General features: G+C 39.7%; 1 protein-coding gene across 2 annotated transcripts in view; it reads left to right on the top strand.

Moving 5' to 3' along the window:
* Positions 1 to 21,286, top strand: part of UBE2E3 (ubiquitin conjugating enzyme E2 E3) — a 128,620-nt gene that overhangs the window by 925 nt on the left and 106,409 nt on the right. For both annotated transcript variants that reach the window (XM_073633750.1, XM_073633751.1), the window contains exons 2-3: positions 1,955 to 2,181; positions 5,345 to 5,395. In XM_073633750.1, coding sequence (XP_073489851.1) covers positions 1,988 to 2,181; positions 5,345 to 5,395 — 245 coding nt within the window. In that variant the 5' untranslated portion in view covers positions 1,955 to 1,987. The remainder of the gene's footprint in view (positions 1 to 1,954; positions 2,182 to 5,344; positions 5,396 to 21,286) is intronic.

Genomic DNA, 21,286 nt, shown 5'->3' with positions numbered 1-21,286 from the left:
CTTTTTTTTTTTGCTTGTCAGCAATCTTCATAGATTGGCCATTGAGAAACCACAAGTCCCACACCAACCTTCCTGGGTCAGCAGTGGACAATCTATGGCCCTTCAGGTCTGAGGAACTACAAATCCCAGCCATCCATGTCCATCATATGGACCAGGTGTGAAGGGACCACAAGCCCCATCTTGTTTTTGCTAATCTCCATAATCTGGCCATGGTGAGCTAGGGACTGTGGGGTCCTACATGGGTTTTTCTAGGTCAGCTATGGGCAATTTGCAATCCTTCTGCTCTGGGAAACTACAAATCCCAGCCAGCCATGTCCACCATCTGGACCTGGTGTGGAGGGACTACAAGTCCTATCTTGTTCTGCTTGTCACCAATCTTCATAAATTGGACATGGCCAGCCAGAACCTGCCATCCGTGGAGCAACTACAGGTCCTACATGGGTCTTTCTAGGTCATTAATGGGCAATTTGTAACTACTCTGCTCCGGGGAACTACTAATCCCAGCCTTTCCTTTTGTTATCTGTATCAGATCTGGGCCAGGTGTAGGGAGGACTACAAGTCCTATCCTGTCCTGATTATCAGCTGTCCTTATAGATTGCCCATAGCCAGCCAGGTAGTGGTACCCATCAACCATGGATGGGCTACAAGTCCCATCCCCTCCCGTCTGTCAGTTATAGATTGGTCATGGCCTGATAGAAGCCTGCTTACAATTGAGCAACTACAAGTCCTACATTGGCCTTTCTAGTTTAGCCATGGGAAAGCTGCAACCCTCCAGCTTCAGGGAGCTACAGATCCCAGTCTGCCCTGTAAGACATTGGTATCCGATCTGGGCCAGGTGTGGAGGAACTCCAAGACCAGTCCTCGTCAATTGTCTTTATAGATTGACCAAAGACCAGCTAGGTACCCACCAACCATGGGTGGGCTACAAGTCCTATCCCCTCCTGCTTGTCAGATGCCAGAGACCCGCCAACCAACTTGAAATAGAACCATAAGTGCCACATGGGCCTTTTCAGGTCAGCCGTGGGCAAGCTGCAATCTCACTGCTCTGCAGAGCTACAAATCCCAACCAGCCCTGTCAGCTATCTGTATTGGATCTGAGCTCATCCTGTCTGACTTGTCAGTTTTCTTTATATGACCTACCAACCATACAGGAACTACAGGTCCCAATCTGCCAAGCCTGAGGGCAATGTGTTGTGAAATGTGGGCAGTCTGACTCTCCACCTACAATGGAACTATATGTCCTATGCAGCAGGTCCTTACGCATGGAATCATTGATTCCTACAGAGGAACTACAAAACCCAGTCCACCCTTGTTGACCAGCACTTCTAGTAGTTCAGATCTGGGCAGTTTGTGGTCCTTTCCAGCTGTAGAAGAACTGCAGTGGTCAACCTGGGACTTTTGGTTCCTCCTTAATTGAAGAACTACAGCTTCCCCTTAACTGATCTGCTGCTCCCCAATAAAAAGAAGCGATGAAAAGTTGGGTGGCGTCCAACACTGATCCTCATTAGTGTAACTATTTTCCAGACATCACTGGTTTCTGTTATTAGTTCTGCTCACTCCTGCAGATGTTCACACGTATATTTGCAGGCCATGAATTCAGAACTAAGTAAAAGAATCTCTTTTGTCACAAAGCACGTGTGAAATGTTTTTTTGGCCAATTTCAAAAATGCTTCTGAGATTCCTTGTGGTGTGAAGATTGCGCTCTTTGATCTGGAGCACACGCTATCACTCGAGGGGCGTATTATTGGTTGCTGATTGTTTAGACTGAGTGATCTTTGAAAAGTCAGACAAGAAGCTTCTGAAGGCATAATCTGGTTTATGTACCGAGTATAACAAGTGTTTAGTTTTCCTACAGAAGTTGTTTGTTTATGGAATATAAATATTTTACTTCCATTGTGTTGTGCTGTTATTATGCTTAACTGAAGTGGTGATGGTATTTTTCTTTCATTTCTAGGTTCTTTATCAGGACTGAGTAACATCTACCAACATGTCCAGTGATCGGCAAAGGTCAGACGATGAAAGTCCTAGTACCAGCAGTGGAAGTTCGGATGCTGATCAGAGGGACCCGCCAGCCCCTGAGCCAGAGGAGCAAGAGGAAAGGAAACCTTCAGCAGTTCAACAGAAAAAAAATACCAAATTGTCCAGTAAAACCACTGCAAAGCTGTCTACTAGTGCTAAAAGGTAATCAAACAAGTGAGATGACCAGGGATGTGTGAAAGAACCATTCTGCAGGCTGCCAAGTTCCACAGGATTAAGATAACCCCTTTTGTACTAGTGACCTATTGCCATTTGGGGCACCACTCGGTTTTTAAGTGAACCTGTAAGAATAGAAATATGGGAGCTGCCATTGCTGTCTTGTTTTTTTTTTTTTTTTTGGCTCCATGCACACTGGGCTTAGAAATAACTCCAGTTCCATTGGCAGAAAAAAACCCGCTCATATAGAACATTTTTGTACACCGTTTAGGAGAGTTTATCGTTTTTTTTTCTGTCAAACGCAAACCAGAATTTTTTTCTTTTTCTTTTTTTTTTTTTTTTTTTTTTTTTTTTCTTCCCTGCCTTTTAAACGATGAGCTCAAAATATGCCTCTAATCCTCTTAATGTGCATGGACACATAGGATAACATTGAGTTGCTTCTACAGGCAAAACTCCTGAAGAAGCAGCAATTTTTAAGCCAGTGTGCATGGACCCTAAAGGTGCCGACTTTGGGGTCACCGAGAACAAGCAGGATGGGATTTTGGTCTTTTCAGACTTTACTGGTTACATGCTTGGTCTAGGTCAGTGCCTCACAAGGTCAACCTTTCTCAAACATTTTAACCCTGCTGCTAAAACCAATTAATTTGGGGTCAGTGGGGAAAAATGCCCCTTACGTTGGTGACCAGTGTGAAGAATGCCACCCTTACAGAAAGCCAAAAAGATAATTTGTGTCTGCAGCTGGCCAAGACTATGACCTCTAATTTGATAATGCTGGCAATCAGCTGCAGCCTCTGGTGGAACCCTGGCTGAGCACTGTTGCACTAGGTAGTGATACCTTCAATATAAATGTAAAAACAAGGCATACATGGCAGCACCCATGCTTTTATTTACAGGTTCTTCTTAATAGAACAGAGTGCACACTTGGTTGCCATGATTGCATGGCAGACTATCATCAAATCTTAAATCATTCTGAATTGTTTAACCTAATAAACAGAATAACCGGGTTATTCAGAGTTTTTACACTTTTCACATCCTGAGTGCTCTTTTGCGTGATCTCATTCATTATACCTGTACCTCGAGATAATCATCACCCCTTATTTTCTCTATGCCTGTAGATGCTCTGAGCCTAATTTTGATGACTGTGGAAACAGTAGACTAGAGCTAGGCAAACAAAAGTGTGCCAAGACCTTTGCTTTTTAGCTGATCTGGCCTGTGGAATTTTTTAGAATGACTCTTTAATGGTATATTATTTCCTGAATACTGTGGTGGCCTTTTCTAGGCAGTGGTCACTATTGGTTAGAATTGGGAAATCTCTGTATGACAGGTGAATGACTTATCTACCATGTATGAGCTCAAAGTTCTATCCTAAGGCCTGACAGATGCGTTCCTTCATGCATCATTCAGGCAGTGTTTCTGAGTTCTAAAATTGGCCTTATGGCAGCATTCCCTGATCCATGTAGGAGAACGTGTGTCCGCTTTCAATCTCTAATATTTATAACCATCCATAACTTCTGGACGTGTGTGATTTTAATGTTCTCTCCACAAGTCTGCAACCACAGAAACCCTATTTAAGGTTATGAGCTCATTCTCCCACATAGAAGCTAGCCACTAGAAACCTTCCTTTTCCTGTTGACCAAGCCTCAGATTATTGATTGTCATAAGTAAGCAATATCACACAAAGGGGGTTTGTGTTTGCACACTAATAGCTGCAGTATTGACAAACTGAGGTGGAAGGCACAGGGGGTAAGTTTGTATTTCTCCTTTATTATCTGCTGCTTATCCTGGGCAAAGCTACTCATGTAAATCCCGGCATTTATCACTTGGCTAGTTCAGGCCTCCTAAAATACACCAAACATGCAAGGAAATCCTATTTTATGTAAGCATCGTGATGACTAAATGCACAGGCAAAGTTCAGGTATTTTGCAAGCAATCTTGTGCTTTAAGTATGCCGGCCTGCGTTTGATTTAATTTGCTGCTCTTTCAGTTCATTCCAGGAAAATGCGTTGAGATTTGTGCCCCTTTGCAGGAATCTGTTCTTTCACTTCCATATATTTCAAAAGTTAGTGTTGCTACTGCTGTTATTTTCTGTTGGCTAAAGTGATTTTGCTTTATTTCATGTAGAATAGCACCATAAACATCTTTTGTGACTTGCCATGACTAATTCTATTTGAGTGTTTTATTTGTGTTTTTCTGCTCAGGTATTACCAAGAATGTCATGGTTTTATATAAACTATATCTTGGCAGAATGTTTCAGAGCTGAGCTTTTTCTATTTTGAAGGTTTGGCTGCATTGCTAAAGAAAATTGTAAGGTCGTGAGGTGCTTTACATATAGATAGGATAGAAGGATGGATGGATGGATAGATAGATAGATAAGATATAATTTTGTTATTTAGAGTGTCTCCAAAGTATTTTTTTTTTTTTTTAAGTGACTTTAATCCAAGGATCATCATTGGGTCTGTTTAGTTGTTATATAAATCTGTAGAATTTTGTTCAACGCTGATTATTTTAATAAGTTGGAAATTGTTTTCTTTATTTCTTTATCAGAATCTAGTAGTTTATTTAGTACTGTTTGTGCTGTAATATATGATCAAAACATTTTTGTATATCAGAGGAAAAAGTAGTTGTACAACTTTTATAATGTATTAACTTTGTATGTTGAATTTTTAGTGTTGCGGCATTGCATAGGAATATTTTTAAACTGTTTAGAGCTAAAATAAAAAACAGTTATGCTTTATTTGGGTAATTGCAGCTCCTTAAGAGCACTGTTGGACTCGTCTAAAGTCATTGTCAAAATGCTGGAGTTCACCTCCTCCCTTCCAGCCTCATTTGCATATTAGCTTAAAAAGGAATTTTCTCTAACAAAGAGTGTTTGGAATCGAACCATTTTCACTTTTCTGGGGAGCTGAAAGAATCCTCTTTCACCCTCCTTCCTTTGTAGGCAGCATATCTGCATTGAAGCCCCTGGAATACAGCTGCTAAGTTCCTGTGTTGTAGGATTTGGGTTATGCCTCTGAGAACAAAGAGGAAGCAGCCATGTTAGCGTTACTGAAGGCAAAGCCAGCGTTGCATTTAACAACATCATGGTAGAGGGCAGTGTAATTCCCTGATTCATTCTGCAGAGTGTTTGAATCGCTTCTCATTTCACTTACAGAATTCAGAAGGAGTTAGCTGAAATAACCCTTGATCCACCTCCAAACTGCAGGTATGTAACAATTTACCTCTAAAAATGCCTGATCTGATAGTAGTTTTGCATAACATTTAAGGATATTTGCCTTTTTAAAGTGTAAAGTTGCAAGCTTTGGCGTGCATATGATTAGTTTTTTAAAAAGGTTAAAGCTGTGAAATGCAGGTTTGGTATGTTTCTAACTTCCATTTTTCCAGGATCATGAATTTTAAGTAGGATTTTGCTATATCTGAAGTTCCAATAACTACTGTAGTTCTTTTCAAGTGATTTACTGGGTTGTTTATGTAAAATTTAAATATCATTTTAGTTGATGTATATTTCTGAGCTGACAGCTTCTCGTGTCATGTTATCATTCATCTTTTCTGCTTGTATTTGGAGTGTTTACCACGAGACTGATCTGTAACAATGATTTCTTACACCAAAAGTTGTATTTTACATTAGGGGTGCTTTTAAACTTTTGTACAGAGATTTTGGAAATTAAAAAGTTTGTGCATAGCAGATGATTAGCAGCTGATTTTACACGAATTATACAATCATTAGAAGGTAATATATTTTTTTTTTTTTTTTTTTAATAAGATGTTATATACACTGCATTTGTGCTGCAATTGAATATTTATGCATTGAAAGTCTTGGAGAATTTATTTAGTAGCTTAGTACGTTTAATGAAAAAGATGGATTAAAGTTATCAGATCTACATTGTGTTATGCCTAATTGCTTTCAGTTCAGTGCAGTTTTATTATGTGTTTTTCAATATCGTCAGCTTTCTTACTCGGTGACAAAGTGTAATGAAAAGAACATACTTGAATGACATTAAGGAAAATTCAATAAGTATGTATGTATGTATGTGTATATATAATAATTTTATAACTTTTTTTTTTAATTTTTTTTATTATTATTATTAAAATCTTAATTTATCATCCCGTGATAGTTGTTGTGTTTTACGATGATAACCAGTTTACTTTCACATGATTGAATTACTCACCTCCTCATGTATGAATATGTGATATTAAGAATGAACAAACATCTGGGTGGACATGGAAATGTTTTTTTTTTTTTTTTTAATCTGTCACCACTGGCTGTAGCTTTATTATGTGATCTCTGCACTGACTGACAGTCAAAGACACTTTCATAATTACATTGTTAAATCATGTTTCATATATTTAACAAGCAGTTTCTTCTTTTTTGACTTCATGATCAACATACTTTTTTTCAGTAACTCTAAAGCCTTGTACACACGATCGGATTTCCGTCTGTGAATTGTGCGATGACAGACTGCCTAAAATCCGACCGTTGGTATGCTCCATCAGACAATTGTTGTCCAACTTTCTGCCAACAAATGTTGGATGGCAGGCCAATACATTTTCCACGGACAACGGTCTATTGTCAGATTTTCGTATTGTGTGTGCACAAGTCCGTCACACAAAAGTCCAAAGTACAAACACACATTCTCGGAATCAATGCTCACCAAACACAACATTAGCAGAAGGTGCCCAAAGGGTGGCGCTCAAGAGCTGAAATTCCACGTAGTACGTCACTACGTTTGTGTATGTTGGACGACAATTGTGTACCGTTTGTATGCAAGACAAGTTCTTGGCACATGCCCTTCAGATAAAAGTCTGACGCTTTGTCTGCTGAAAATCCGATCGTGTGTACGAGGCTTAAAGAGGAAGTAAACCCTGGTGGGTTTTACTTCCTCTTTATTTCCCTGCAAAGGTAAAGCATAATGGGCCACGCATAGTAGCCCATTATGTTTTACTTACCTGAAATCGAATCCTGCGATGTCATTGCTGTCCCCACTAGCAACGAGCATCCATCTTCACCCCTCTTCCTTCCAGGGCCGCAAACTCCGGCTGTGACTGGCTGGAGTCGCGTGACGTCACTTCAGCCCATGTGCGCGGGAGCCGCCAGTCACGGCATGCCCCTATTAGAAACAGCACGATGTGCCCTTTGTAAAGTGCACATGCGCCGTAGTCATTGGCGCTCGGCTTTTTTGTAAATATCTCCTAAACCGTGGAGGTTTAGGAGATATTTCCAGCACCTACAGGTAAGCCTTAATATAGGCTTACCTGTAGATAAAAGTGGTTGTACGGGGTGTACAACCACTTTAAGGCCCCTTTCACACAGTTGGATAGAATTCAGCTTTTGCGGATAGATCAAGTTATCTACCGCAGCTAAACTCAGACAATGCTTTCCTATGGCCCCCTCCACACACTGCATTTAGAAAACAGTTTAGTTACATGGGGTTTGGTGCGGTTAGAAAAAATAAATTTGACTGCGTCCAGGACCGATTTAATTGCAGCTATCTGCACATAACTGCAGGTAATCGCAGTGTACTATTTCACCTGCAGATAGCAGCGGCAACAAGGAAAGAAAGACAGGAAGCACATCAGAAATGGCAGGAATGTTCCAACGCAGCTAAATGCAGCCGCATGTAAACGCAGCTAATCGCAATGTACAACTGCAAGTGAACCTTGTGCTAGGATTCTCTGAATTTCAAAATAACAAAACATGCTTTTAACATCGGCAGAACGGCCGCTCGTGTGAAAGGGGCCTAAAAGTACTAAAACCAGAGACAGTCTAGTAAATTAGTAAATAACATTTTCAACAAGACGTCGGCAACGACTGCCCTATTATTTCTCTGGTAACCCTCTGTAAACAATATAAGCATTTGACCTCCTACAGAGAAGTTAATTGCAGCACTGATTAGCTAGGACATCCGACTTTTTAATTTATTTTACCACTGTGTTTGCTATAAAAGGATAAGTACTCTGGTAAACTCCATTATTTATAGTATAGAGGGAAGAAAACCTGACATATATTCTCAAAGCCTTGCTATATGTCTGCCATGAATGAGTGAAAATCCTTTGAATACCATAGATTAGGAAGCAGTATATTTGATATCTCAAAGTGTGAAGGCTGACATTGGGGGCATGGCATTAAATGAGATTGATGTGGAGAGGTGTGCGAATACTAGGCTGCTACACCTCCGTGCCCCTGAACTTGTGTGTGACCTGTACAGCTCAGTGATATATGGCTTTATGCTATGTACCTGTACCCAGCATATGACATGGGCAGAATTGAAGTTACCGTGTAATAGTTTTATCCAATGGAACCATTTTGCAGCATTTGACATAGGTATATAGCGAGTGATGCTGCTGTATAGTTTAAAAAAAAAAAAAAAGTGGAATTTTAAAGCGGTTCTTAACCCAAAACCGAAAATGTAACACAGTGGGTAAGCTTCAACCATTAGATGTGGTGGCTGCATTTGTTTTCTTGTTTTAGGGTTTTCCCCTCTGTTTTCACCTGGTGATTTGGCCAGTAACACACTTCCTGTATTAGAGCGTCCCCACTCTGGATGAAAAAGAACAGGGGGCACAGCAGACAGCAGCATTGTCATTTTTGGAGAGGGGAGTGTTACATGTGCTAGCAGATTTAAATACACTAATAAACCGAAGCTAACTCCAGCTCACACTTATTAATCAGTTACAGCGAACTGTTTTTCCCTTTTTTTTTAGGCAGGCCATACATGGGTCGAATTTCGAAAGAATTTTCTTTCGAAAATCTTATCTAAGAATTTTTGTTCGTATTTCGCACCATTAGTGGGCTGCAGCAACAGCCGATTTTTGCACGGCAATCAAATTTGAGTAATCAGACATGTTGGAAATTTTTTGAAAAACAAACGATTTTCTAATCAATGATGGGAAAATCGCGTGGAAATGTAATCGAAAAATAAATGCGCATGTGCAAGAAAAGTGAGTTCCCAGAAAAAAAAAAAGAAGATTCCTAGCCACAAATTCTTTTCTGTAGCAACATGAGGTGAAAATGGAAGGCTTGGTTGGCCGAATTTCAAAATCAATGGTGGCATCATCGGATCACAAAACGCACACATTTTCTGATTTTCAAAAGAAAATTCTTTTGAAATTCGACCATGTATGGCCAGCCTTAGGATAAAGGTTTTACGTAAGTAAATAATTTTATTGAAAGCACCCCTTTAAATGTTAAATGGTTTGTATCATCCATATAAACTGATACATCTGAGAGTTTGTTCTTTTGAAAAACATATTTACTGGGGAGATCACCAGTTAAAAATAGAAGAAAGCCTAAGAAACAGTCTAAGAATTGGTCATCTGCAATATGTTTGCTTTTGGGTTTAATACAACTTCAAATGCCTAGAGCTATTGTGTTTTCCAGCAGCCAAATTAAAGCATTAACCCTTTGAATGCACCCAGCAAAGATCACATGAGATTGCCTGAAAGCTACTGTTTATATACTGTAGAAGCTGTGCTGGTTGTAGAAACAGTTAATTTTGGTTGTTGCAAACTTAAATTTAATGTTAGTGGAACTTCACCCTAAAAGGGAAGTTCCACTTTAACATCTCACTCCCCCCTCCTCTCCCATTTCCTCCAGTTGCCTATGCCATCAGAGTGGAAGTTCTCTCCGCGCTCCCCCTCCCCCCCTTTTCCCTCTCCCAACCAAACAATATTTGTAGCTGCTGAAAAGACTGAAGATCCTCTTTTATGTGCTTATCACTTTCCTGTGTTTGGCCAAATTTTGTTTTCCCAAAGACTTTTCCTGAAGCTCAACAGTTCTAGTAGTAGTAGGCTTGTAAAGAGGGACTGGATGTTGTAAATCTTATCTTATCTTAGATGTGAGTTGTTCCAATGGGAATAGGCAATTTTTTATTTTTTATTCCAATAAGCACAGAATATGCAAAGTGTATAGGCCCAAATGCTGAGTTGTTAAGTTTAGGCTTGACTAGTTCTTTTCCCATTGTTTAAAATCCCAAACTTCTGTTTTTGAATACAGTTAAATCAAATAGACTTGTTGGCGTTCCACATTAAGGCCTGGTTCACATCTATGCATATTTTAGTGCATTTTCAGTTTTGCAGAAACTTGCTACAGTCCATTTAACATGGTTTCCTATGGATGTAGTTTTATGGAAAGGGCCAGTGATATATTATTATTTTTTTTCTTTTTTTTATGGTCTCACCAGGCTGTTAAAGATAATTACTTTTTTATTACCTTTTAAGGCTACTTTCACACTGGGGCGGTGGGTGCGTCAGCGGTAAAGTGCAGCTATTTTTAGCGGCGTTTTACCGTCAAATTCGCAGCGTTATTACCCCCCCCGCTAGTGGTCGAGAAAGGGTTAAGGCCACCGCAAAGCTCTGCTGCGGCAGCGTTATGCCGGCGGTATAGCTGCGCTGCCCCATTAATTTCAATGGGCAGGAGCGCTCCTTCACCGCTCCAAAGATGCTGCTAGCAGGACTTTTTTTAGCATCCTGCCAGCGCACCGGTCCAGTGTGAAAGCCCTCGGGGCTTTCACATTGGAGAGACAGCAGTGGTTCTTTCAGGGCACTTTGCAGGCACTATTTTTTGCGTTCTAGCGCCTGCAAAGCGCCCCAGTGTGAAAGGGGTCTAAGCTTATGTTGCAGTCAATGCACATGTTTAAGCACATGCCTAGATATCAGTGTTTTGGCACATAGGAGATAAAAGGCAAAATAAATATTTGAGACCACATTACATATTTTAACCTGGGAAAACTTAAATCTAGCTTATTAAAACCCCACAACTACTTAATTATGATAATTTTCCCATGCTCTGCATTCTCTGTCTCAGCTGGCTGCCATAGAACAGTCATTAAATATATTAATAAACAACAGTAGTTCAAGACTAATATTGCACAGCCTTGGAAAAATTACTAATTGATTTTTTTTTTTTTTTTATGCATTCATGAAAGAAAATCCAGGGATAATTTTGCAATATTCAGTATACAAATCTATTAGCCAAATGTGTCTTCATTATGCTAGTAAATGTCTAATTTGCTGGCATATAAATAGTCAAAATATTATCTCTCCGTGGATGCCATACCTTGCCAAATTGGTTATGATTATCGATTTAATTCTTCCAATTGCACCTTGCCTTGGCTTAAAAGGAGTTATGCTGTCAAAGTATACACTTTTTTTCATTTTAAAACCTCAACAACTCTTTATAGAGCTCCCTGGATTCCCTGCATGCTTTGCAGATACTCCTCTACTGTTTACTTTCCATTTCCAAGGACTACATATCCCATGGTACCTTGCTGTTTGCAATCAGTGATCCCTGTACTGACTCCACTTCCTGAGACTCCTCCTCTTAATACCTCTGTAGTTCAGAAGGCCACGCTGTAAAACCCAGCAGCAGGAATCTACTGTGATCACTGGCTGTGGCAAACGGGCACAAATAGCTGCAGGCACCAGCAGCCTGTCATTGCAGTGTATAGGCTCAGCAGCTGCTGCTAACCACATGTAGCTGTCAATCCCAACTGCAGGAATCGGTAGGGTACTTCCATTGGGATTCACGATGTGGAAAAACGCCCATGCGAATGGTGCCTTAAGCCTCATACACACGATCGGATAGTTGGCCAACAAAGCAGACTTTTTTTGTCCGAAGGGCATGTGCCAGGAACTTGTCTTGCATACAATTGTCAGCCAACAAACACGAACATAGTGACGTACTATGTGGAATTTCAGCTCTTGAGTGCCAACCTTTGGGCACCTTCTGCTAATGTCGTGTTTGGTGAGCATTGATTCTGAGCATGCGCGTTTGTACTTTTGACTTTTGTGTGACTGACTTGTGTACACACGATAGGAAAATTTGACAACAGACCTTTGTCTGCCAAAAATTTACTAGCCTGCCATCCAATATTTGTTGGTGGAAAGTTGGACAACAATTGTCTGATGGAGCGTACTAATAGTTGGATTTTAGGCAAACATTCTGTCATCACACAATTCCCTGACAAAAATCTGATCATGTATACAAGGCTTTACTCTTGCAGAATATTCACGTTGACAAACAGACCTCCGATCACCAATTTATCTCATTTTTAGGGCTGCAACTAACGATTATTGTCATAATTGATTAGTTGGCCGATTATTGTTTTCGATTAATCGGTTAATAATCTTAAAAGTGTGGTGTATAATTTAGTTAATATGTAAAGTTTTAAAAAAATGTATTCTTAAATATCTCTATGCAGTGGTAAATATAAATAACCAACTATATGGTTAGGGAGAAAAATATCTAATCCACTCTGAGAATAACAGACAGAAGAGATATTCTGTACATACTATTAGAGGAGATATACTGTATATACTATTAAAGGGTGAATCTGGTAAATATCATCACTCAGATCTATTTTTTATTTAAAAAAACAAACCATGTCTTCCCCGACAAATGACAAAAAATTTCATTTCAAGAACGTTCGTTCGATTTTCTAATCGTTAGTGGGGTAAAATCGAATTGTCAAAGGATCTGCAGGAATAGGTAGTTGAACTGTATAAAACAGGAAAGGGATATAAAAAGATATCCAAGGAATTGAGAATGCCAATCAGCAGTGTTCAAACTCTAATCAAGAAGTGGAAAATGAGGTGTGTGTGTGTGTGTGTGTGTGTGTGTGTGTGTGTGTGTGTGTGTGTGTGTTTTTTTTTTCTTTTTTTATATACTCGCTCACCTGCTCTGTGAAATAGTTTTGCACAGAGAAGCCCCGATCTTCTTCTTCTCAGGTCCCTCACTAGCACCCTTGGTCCCTTCCTCCTGCCGAGTACCCCTCGAGCAAACAGGTTACAATGGGGACACCCAAGCTGTCTCGTTCACCATCCGTAGCTCTGCATGTCCATTCACACACAGGGCCACGGCTTGGGCCCACACCTCTCCTCATTGGCTCAGTGGATGTGATTGACAGCAGTGGGAGACAATGGCTTCTGCTGCTGTCTCGGCTAATAAGTAGGGAGAGTTCCCAGAGAGCCAAGACTCTAATGCACTGGATTGAGATGGGGCCCAGGTAAGTATTAGGGGGGCTGCTACACAGACAAGGGTTTTTACCCTCATGTATAGAATGCATAAAGGTAAAAAAAAACCTTTAGCCTTTAGAACCACTTCAAGCAGAGAATACTTTTTTCATGATTCTCCTTGTTAACCAGAAATGTTCCTACATAAGAGAATTTTAGAAATATTCATATCCAACAAACCAAAGAATCAATTTGGTCTGAGCTCAGATAGGTTGCAACGTTGTATTTGAGTGACCTTAAACAACCTGGTCATTCACGTTTTTATAGTTTTTAAAAAAACAAAAAACAAAAAAAAACTTTACTGATCCCGGAATAGCAGCAGCAACAATGTGCAATGAATGCAACGTCTTAAACTGCCCATACACTAGTAGATTTTTGAACAAATGTTCATACGAATTTTCATACAAAAATTCTTTGTATATGACTGGGCCAAAGTTGTTTAAAAAAAAAAAAAAAAAAAGTTTGCGTTTTTAACATTCGATTTTGGAATAAATGTCATTTCATAAATGAAAACCACATACACTGTTAGACATTCATTCATTTTGAGGAAAAATTTTCAGTCTTGTTTTTTTGAATTTTCTCATCACAGTCAAAAGAAATGTCGATTTTTGACCCCACTAATAATTTTTAAAAAATTGAATAAACTTAAACTGAAAAATTTTGAACAAAATTCTATTAGTGTATATTCAGCTCCAGTCCAGCCACTGAAAGAATTCCTGTTGCACTTAGTCTTGCAGCTCAGCATGAAAGAGAAGATTCCTTTTAACGTGTATGTGAACACATATGATGTAAATCACAATATTGCGTTTGGCTCTTAGAATTGTGAAGTGATACAGCCTTCTGCCCCCCCCCCCCCCCCAAAAAAAAAGGAAAGGGAAAAAGTATCCTGTTCTTTGTATTGCTTCCTTTGCGTGAAATCCCTGGTGTTCCTGCCAGTTCACTTGCTTTCCTGTTAAAAACTGATCACGCTAAGGACAGCAGGACAGCACTAATTGGTCAGTTCTCTGATCTTGTCTTGACACGCCCCTGCTGCACAGCCATTCACTGGGAAGCTCAGTGTGCTGCTGCCCCCCCCCAGCTCTTATGCAGCTGGGAACAGAGGGAATGTGATCACCTATAAAAAATAAAGGGGGGGAAAAAATGTGTTCATTTCAATTTTAAACTGAATGGGCGGTTTTACAAGGTGATCATTTACAATCACTTTAACTTTGTATCATCTTCATTGGGCATGTCTGCGTCGATGGAGGCCAGCAGTGACATGATGTAACTGAAGCGGGATGGATGGGTGGCATCAGCCATTTTAAAGAGGAAGTTATCCCATCCATTTAATAATTTAAAAAAAATTACATTCCCGTCACTTGCAGGAAATGTAACTGTCACATTGGTTGTGTTATTAATTAAACTGTCAAATCATCAAATGATGATAGGTGTCATAACTGATCACATGTGCAGCATCATGGCAGTTGAAGATTAAACCGAGGCCAAGGTAGCAGCTTCCTTGGCTGAAAACGATAGGAGGGTTTACTTCCACTTTAACTGCAGAATTACTAGCATGCTGTGTGAAGGCCCCACATCCTGTTGCTCTGATAAGAAGCTGAAGGATACAAAGAGGTTGATTTACTAAAACTGGAGAGTGCAAAATCTGATGCAGTTCTGCATAGAAACCAATCGGCTTCCAGGTTATTTTGCCAAAGCTTAATTGCACAAGCTGATTGGCTACCATGGATATTGGAACAGTAATAGAAGGGAAATCCTCTAATGGGGACACTATTTCTGGTGACACACCCTGGGATTCCTTCACTTTGGAGGAATTTCCACTTGCTTCCTGTTTGGGCTATGGAACAGAAATTGAAGAGAAATCTCCCCAATGGGACACAGATGGCAAAAACAAAACACTGACAAGGGTTATAAGCCTTTCTTACTTCATCCAAAATGGGGGAAAAAAAGTTTTTTTTTTTCCTTTTTTAGTTGTGCCTTTTGTTTGTGTCTTTCTAGCATAAAAAAAGTGCAACTGTATAGAGTAGGGCCTTCTTTAATATGGAAATAAACGCTCCAGTTGTCATATTCACGTTACAGACCTTATTGTACAGCAAGCTTATAGACAGCAGGTGCCGACTCCTCTGTCAGCTGCTTGTGGCCATCTGAAACGTTGGACAGGGTTACCGCCACTACTAACTTCACATTCTGTGATTGCTGGTTGTCTAGCAGAGTCAACAAGGAGTGATTTGTAAGCTCAGAAACCCCTTCATACATAGACTACATAACTTGAGCCTCTGTACTGGCCATGACTTTGCTGAAGGAAAGACTAATTCATTAGATTTAAAATGGTTCCTAAGCCACTATACCATCCCAACTTTTATATAATGCTACGACCCAGTGCCTGTGCTGTATTTTTAAAAAAATGCAGATTTCTACCTTATCTTAGAGCGTCTCTCAGTGCTCACGTGACTCCTCGGCTCTCTCCTCTCCCCGGCTGACAGCTATAGCGGGCAGGGCTGAGAACTCAGGAGACGCTCTAAGATAAAGTAGAAATTGGCAGTTTTTTATACAGCACGGGCACTGGGACACACAGCATTATATAACAGATGGGAAGTTATACAGATATAGTGTTTTTTTTTTTTTTTGTTTTTTTTTTTTTTTTTATAGCAGGAGGGGGGTGGGCAGTATCTGGAGCTGACAGGCAGGGAGGGGAGAGGACAGAGTAGAGCAGAGAGGAGACACAGTGGATGACAGGGATACGTAAACTGACCACGGTGTCAGGATTCAGCAGCCGTGATAAACCGTTGCCAGTTTACAGGTGGGAGGTCAGTACCAGGCAGGATCAGCCAGGTTTTTTAGGCTATGCAAGAGGCCAAATTACACAGCACAAGCACTGTGCTGTAAAACATGCTTCATGGGAACAGGATCTATTTATTTTTTTGTTAGGCCTCTTGCACACTGCAGCTTGAAAAAGCTCAGTACAGCTTTTTTTATAAATTTATTTATTTATTTTTTTGACTGAGCTAAAATACAGCCCGTTAATTATAATGTGTCTGCACACAGGTGCATAAACAAGGACCATGCATTCTTCAGTAAAAAAAGTAAAATAAAAAATCTGCTTTTTTTTTTTTTGTCAGTAATTTTACGCTTAATGCGCGTAAATGACCATTTACATATTGTGCAGAACGAGAACAGGAGAATACGTTTTTGGGTGGAAATGCGCGCAGATATATACAAAAAAAAGTCTAAAAAAGTGGATCCTCAAACTGGAGTATCGTATGCAAGAGGTTTTAGGGTCACAAACACTTTAGGCCCCTTTCACACGATAGGACCATTCAGGTTCGCCTGTCAGTTTTGACGGCGGACCTGAACGGGCGCTTCATGTTAGCCTATGGAGCGACGGATGTCAGCGGAGACATGTCCGCTGACATCCGACCCGGTCTGATCCGCAAAAAGCAGACGGATGGCCCTACGTCCAGATCCATCGCTATCGGATCGGTTGAGATCTGATGAAAACAGACATGCTGTTCGCTTTCATCCGATCCCTCCATAGGCAGCTGCGGCGCCTGACAAGCCCCTCCCCGCTCAGTGAGCAGAGAGGCACCTGTCATCAGCCGGCTCAGCGGAGATCAACGGAGAGATCTCCTGCTGAGCCGGCGGACTCCGTGGAAACGGTGTCCGCCTTGTGTGAATGAGGCCTTAAGCAAAAAAAAGTAAATTTGGACTGTTTTTTTTCTATGATGCCTTCCAGATGATGCGCTTTTGTGAATTTTCATGTGAACTGTCCATATAGTAAGTGTGGTTTTGACACAGAATGTCTTATCACTGCTATGGAAAATAAATGTGCATATATTGGCACAAATAACTGTCATTAGGATCTCCAAATACTAGTATTGGAGACACGGGTAGAAAATAATAAAGGAAAGTAGCTGCGGAAAGAAGCGCAATATTTGTTTTGGCATAAAAAATACACTGCTAGTAGAATAGCCTTCTTTCATCCCAAATTACAAAAATATGATTAGCAGAAACACTGAGGATATATAAACAATAGATTTAGAAAGATTCCCCCATTTGGGTATTGTTAGAATTTAAATGAAACCAGCGAGGAGGATGTCTCTGTCTATGCACATCCATTATGCTTTGTATTCTGTCTTTCACACTCTGTGCCCACTTGTGTCACATGACTCATCTTAAAAGTGTCTACTTATGGAATGCATTAGTCAGTGCAATGAGAATCATCTCATGCTTATAACTTGTTTGTATTTCCATTATTACCTAACCGGTGATAACAAAAATAACATGATAATGTGTATTCCTATGGGTTTCCTTATACTCACATGTGGCAGCAACTATCCTTTTCCAGTAGCTATTTAACCTAATTATGGGCCAATCATTAAGTTTCTAAATCAACAAAAGCAAGATTTAAGTGTAATAGCCGAACAGTTCTTGCCCTTCTTAGCTTAAGTGTGCGACTCACATCATTGTATCACTGTAAAGCAGCTTACCAATTGTTTTCTTTTAATTGCATCCTTTGACTTTATTAAATATCTGTACTTCTTCCCCCTTTTTTTTTTTTTTTTTTTTTTTTTTAATAAAATTTGAGTTCTGCAGCATAGATATAATTTCTAGTAAAAGTGCAAATGTAAGTAACTGGTTCTTGGCAGAATACCCTGTTTTTTAATATCCATTCTGCCAGATCTTTGGGACTACTGTATGTGAAGACTGAAGTAATGGGCAGTGTGTACAGGGTAGAGGACTATTTGTTGCAATTACTGAAAAAACATGTGCTGTGCTACAATATATGCTGTATTTTTATTTAATATAAAATGACCAATTAAATAATCTGTAAACTTAAAAAATAATTCTAGGTGCATAGTGCTCCTTTTATACAATAAATATAACAAAAGTCCCAAAATCCATTCATAATGTGCAAAAAGTTTTTATCCACAATCTTTTTTTTAATTCATAAGTGTTGGAATAATATGTGATAATGATATTCAGTGCAGCCTGTCTCTAGACACACTCTCACCTTGTGTGATTCACCTTTTAAAATGATAAAAGGTCTAATGCCAGCCTCTCCCCTTTTGAGGTGGAAACAGCTTTTACCGATTTTAATGACCACCTTAGTTGCTTCCTTCCTTCCTATCTGCATTCCTTTTTTGCAATGCTTAATATGTAACAGGATAAAATCACTACATAATGCTCTCCATTACTTCAAAAAAAACTATTGATTTTAAAAAAAGTGAATCATTTACTAGTAGTGCACCCATATTGTCCAAAAGTTTTAATGAGCAAACATTAGTGTAGGTTTAACATCAAGTCCCCTGGTGTGTGCTGATGTGTAGATACTGTAGACTGAATCAACCTGCGTCTTCTAAGGCACACTGTGGTGTTATGTCATGGATAAGATATATAATGTAGCAGCGCTCAAGTCCGTAGGTATAAAAGTAAATGATGTTAAAATTAGTATATTAATATATATCTCTCTCCACCCACACGATTATTAGTAAAATAATCTATATAGAGGATAAGAAATAGATAAATAACCAATAAGCAGTAATCACATAAAAATAGTCCAAAAAACTCTATGATGTGTGGATCATCCGTATTATAGATGGATGTGGGAGCCAGGGGGATCTATGCAACCAAAATACCAAGGGCAGCTTCCTGTTGAGTGAAGTCAGCTCTCCATATAGACATAAAAAAAAAAATTCAAAAAGAAAGCGCCTCTTAAGTATCAGTGATTTATTAAATTGTTAAAAGCAATCCGCCCGGCATCCATCCAGCCCCACACTATTGGAATTTTGACGATACCGGGTTTAGTTCTCTATGGAAGCTGTCACTCCTCAGCCCTAATGTAAGTGCTCATGTATGCTTTTAACAATTTAATAAATCACTGATACTTAAGAGGCGCTCTCTTTTTGAATTTTTTTTTTGTGGTGTTATGTCATGGATGATATAATCAGGGTCCCTATTGCCTATGGACTCCCTGCGGGTGATCTTTTCCCTACTATTGATTTACCATGCCTTGCTGTCAGACTAACATTCATAGGCAGCAGTGCCTTAAAGAGGAAGTCTTCCTCTTATATTGTACCTACAGGTAAACCTATAGTAAGGCTTACCTGTAGGTACTGTAAATATCTCCTAAACTTGCACAGTTTAGGAGATCTTTACCATGTACACGGGCACCGACGTCAGCGGCGCATGCGCACCGAAGGAACGGCCTGCTTGTGCCGTTTCTTCAGGGTCCTTGCCATGACTGGCGGCACCCACGTGAGTGACGTCATCGCAGCTCTGGCCAATCACGGCGCCAGAGCCCCTTGAAGTAACTCCGGGCATGATGTCGGCCATTCAGGGGATCATTCTAAGGTATGTATTTCATAAAGAGCTAGTATGCGATGCATACTAGCTCATTTATGCCTTTTTCTTGCAGGTGTGTGTGTGTGTGTGTGTGTGTGTGTGTGTGTGGTTGTTTTTTTTTTTGTTTTTTTGTTTACAACCTCCTTTTAAGCCAGCCATAGACCTGCCAGGATTTGAACCATGTATGGGCACACTGATTATACCTGATTGATCAACTTGGAGACAACCAGCATGCCGGATTTTTCATGCGATTATTGCCAGCGGCTATATACACTAGCAATAATCACTGTGTGTGCGCTGGGCCGGGATGCCCTTACCCCCCCCCCCAAAGTACACAGTAGCTCTGCTGGAGGGATTCCCCCGCCAGCACAGTCAGTGTGACTCAAGCGATTTTATTTATTTATTTATTTTTTTCCCAACCATGGGTTGCTTTAAAGAAAAACACACCATCTGACTGGTTTTAGATCTCATACTACAGCTTTATAGCTATGACAGAGGAAACACACACTTGTTTTTCTGAAGTAATTAAAAGACAAAAGATTAAAGTCTTTCAGAGTACTGTTTTTAGGCATAAATAACATTCACTTTTTTCAGCTCAGGCCCACTTTAAGGGTTCATGTACACTGGGCAGAAAAAAATGCAGCTTATACAGGCTGTATAAACAGCTCTGTTAACCTATTTTGTCTATACATGGGTGTTTTTAAAGGCATATTTGCAAAGCAGCATTTTTTGGGGGTTTTTTTTTTAGACAGAGAAAAACCCGTCGTATTTTTGAGAGGAGCTTTTTGAAAAAAACAACTTTATGCGCATGAAAATGGTGTTTAAGAGCTTGCCGCATTTTCAGGTGTACATTGATTATAGTAAAAAATCAGCAGGGGGGAATGTTTTGGGGAAAAAAATGCTTATAAAGGCAAATGCCCGTAAACTCTCAAACTTGAGCAATATGAGCCTCTATGGGCATTTTTATGCTGTGTTATTCTGCCAGAGGTTTGTCTTTTTTTTTTTTTTCCCCCAGCTGCCTAGTGTACATGAACTCTGTTATATATCCTAAGTTCCAAAAAATACTTTCTGTATCTTTTAGAATTTGTAGCCCTGTATCTGTTTCCCAGGAAAAAGTGCAGTTTGCCTCAGCAGATCTTCACAAAGGAAAGGTCTCCGTTCTCATCCTTCAAATTCTTATTTACTCATCTGATGATAAAACAGCTTAGAATATTGAATGGCTGACTTGTTTGTGTTTGAAACTTAGTAACTGATTTCTGAGTTTCTAAGATGCTATTAAGCCTGGAAGTCTACTAAATTTGCACCCATCTTATTTTTCTGCTTTTGATTTTGCATGGTCATAATTTAGACAGACCCACCCCACCTTGTGTCATGATTCTGGTCTATTAGACGTTACTGGTACAGGCAGGACTTGGTGTTGGAGCATTGATCAATACCTCCCCACATATCATTTATCTGGCAAATGCTAGAGTATCTACTTGTCCCAGAACCTCTGGCATTAAAGTTTTTAATGAAAGTTAAAGGTGGATTTATCTGTACTGACCCATTGGAGGGCGTATTGTGTCACATATATTAGAGCATAATACAGGCCAGTCCCTGTCACCATCACTCTATATAGGCAGATGGTACACACAGAAATCCATACAATTATAGAATGAAAAATACACTGTTAAAGAAAAATATAAAATGGGACACTAAGCCTTTGCATGACTGAAATTATGCATTTTATGTAAATAATCCTTAAAGT

Source organism: Aquarana catesbeiana, linkage group LG06 (genome assembly GCF_042186555.1).
Source record: "Aquarana catesbeiana isolate 2022-GZ linkage group LG06, ASM4218655v1, whole genome shotgun sequence".
Taxonomy (NCBI): Eukaryota; Metazoa; Chordata; class Amphibia; order Anura; family Ranidae; genus Aquarana; species Aquarana catesbeiana.
The sequence above is the reverse complement of the archived record's forward strand: the minus strand, read 5'-3'. Positions and strand labels throughout refer to the sequence as shown.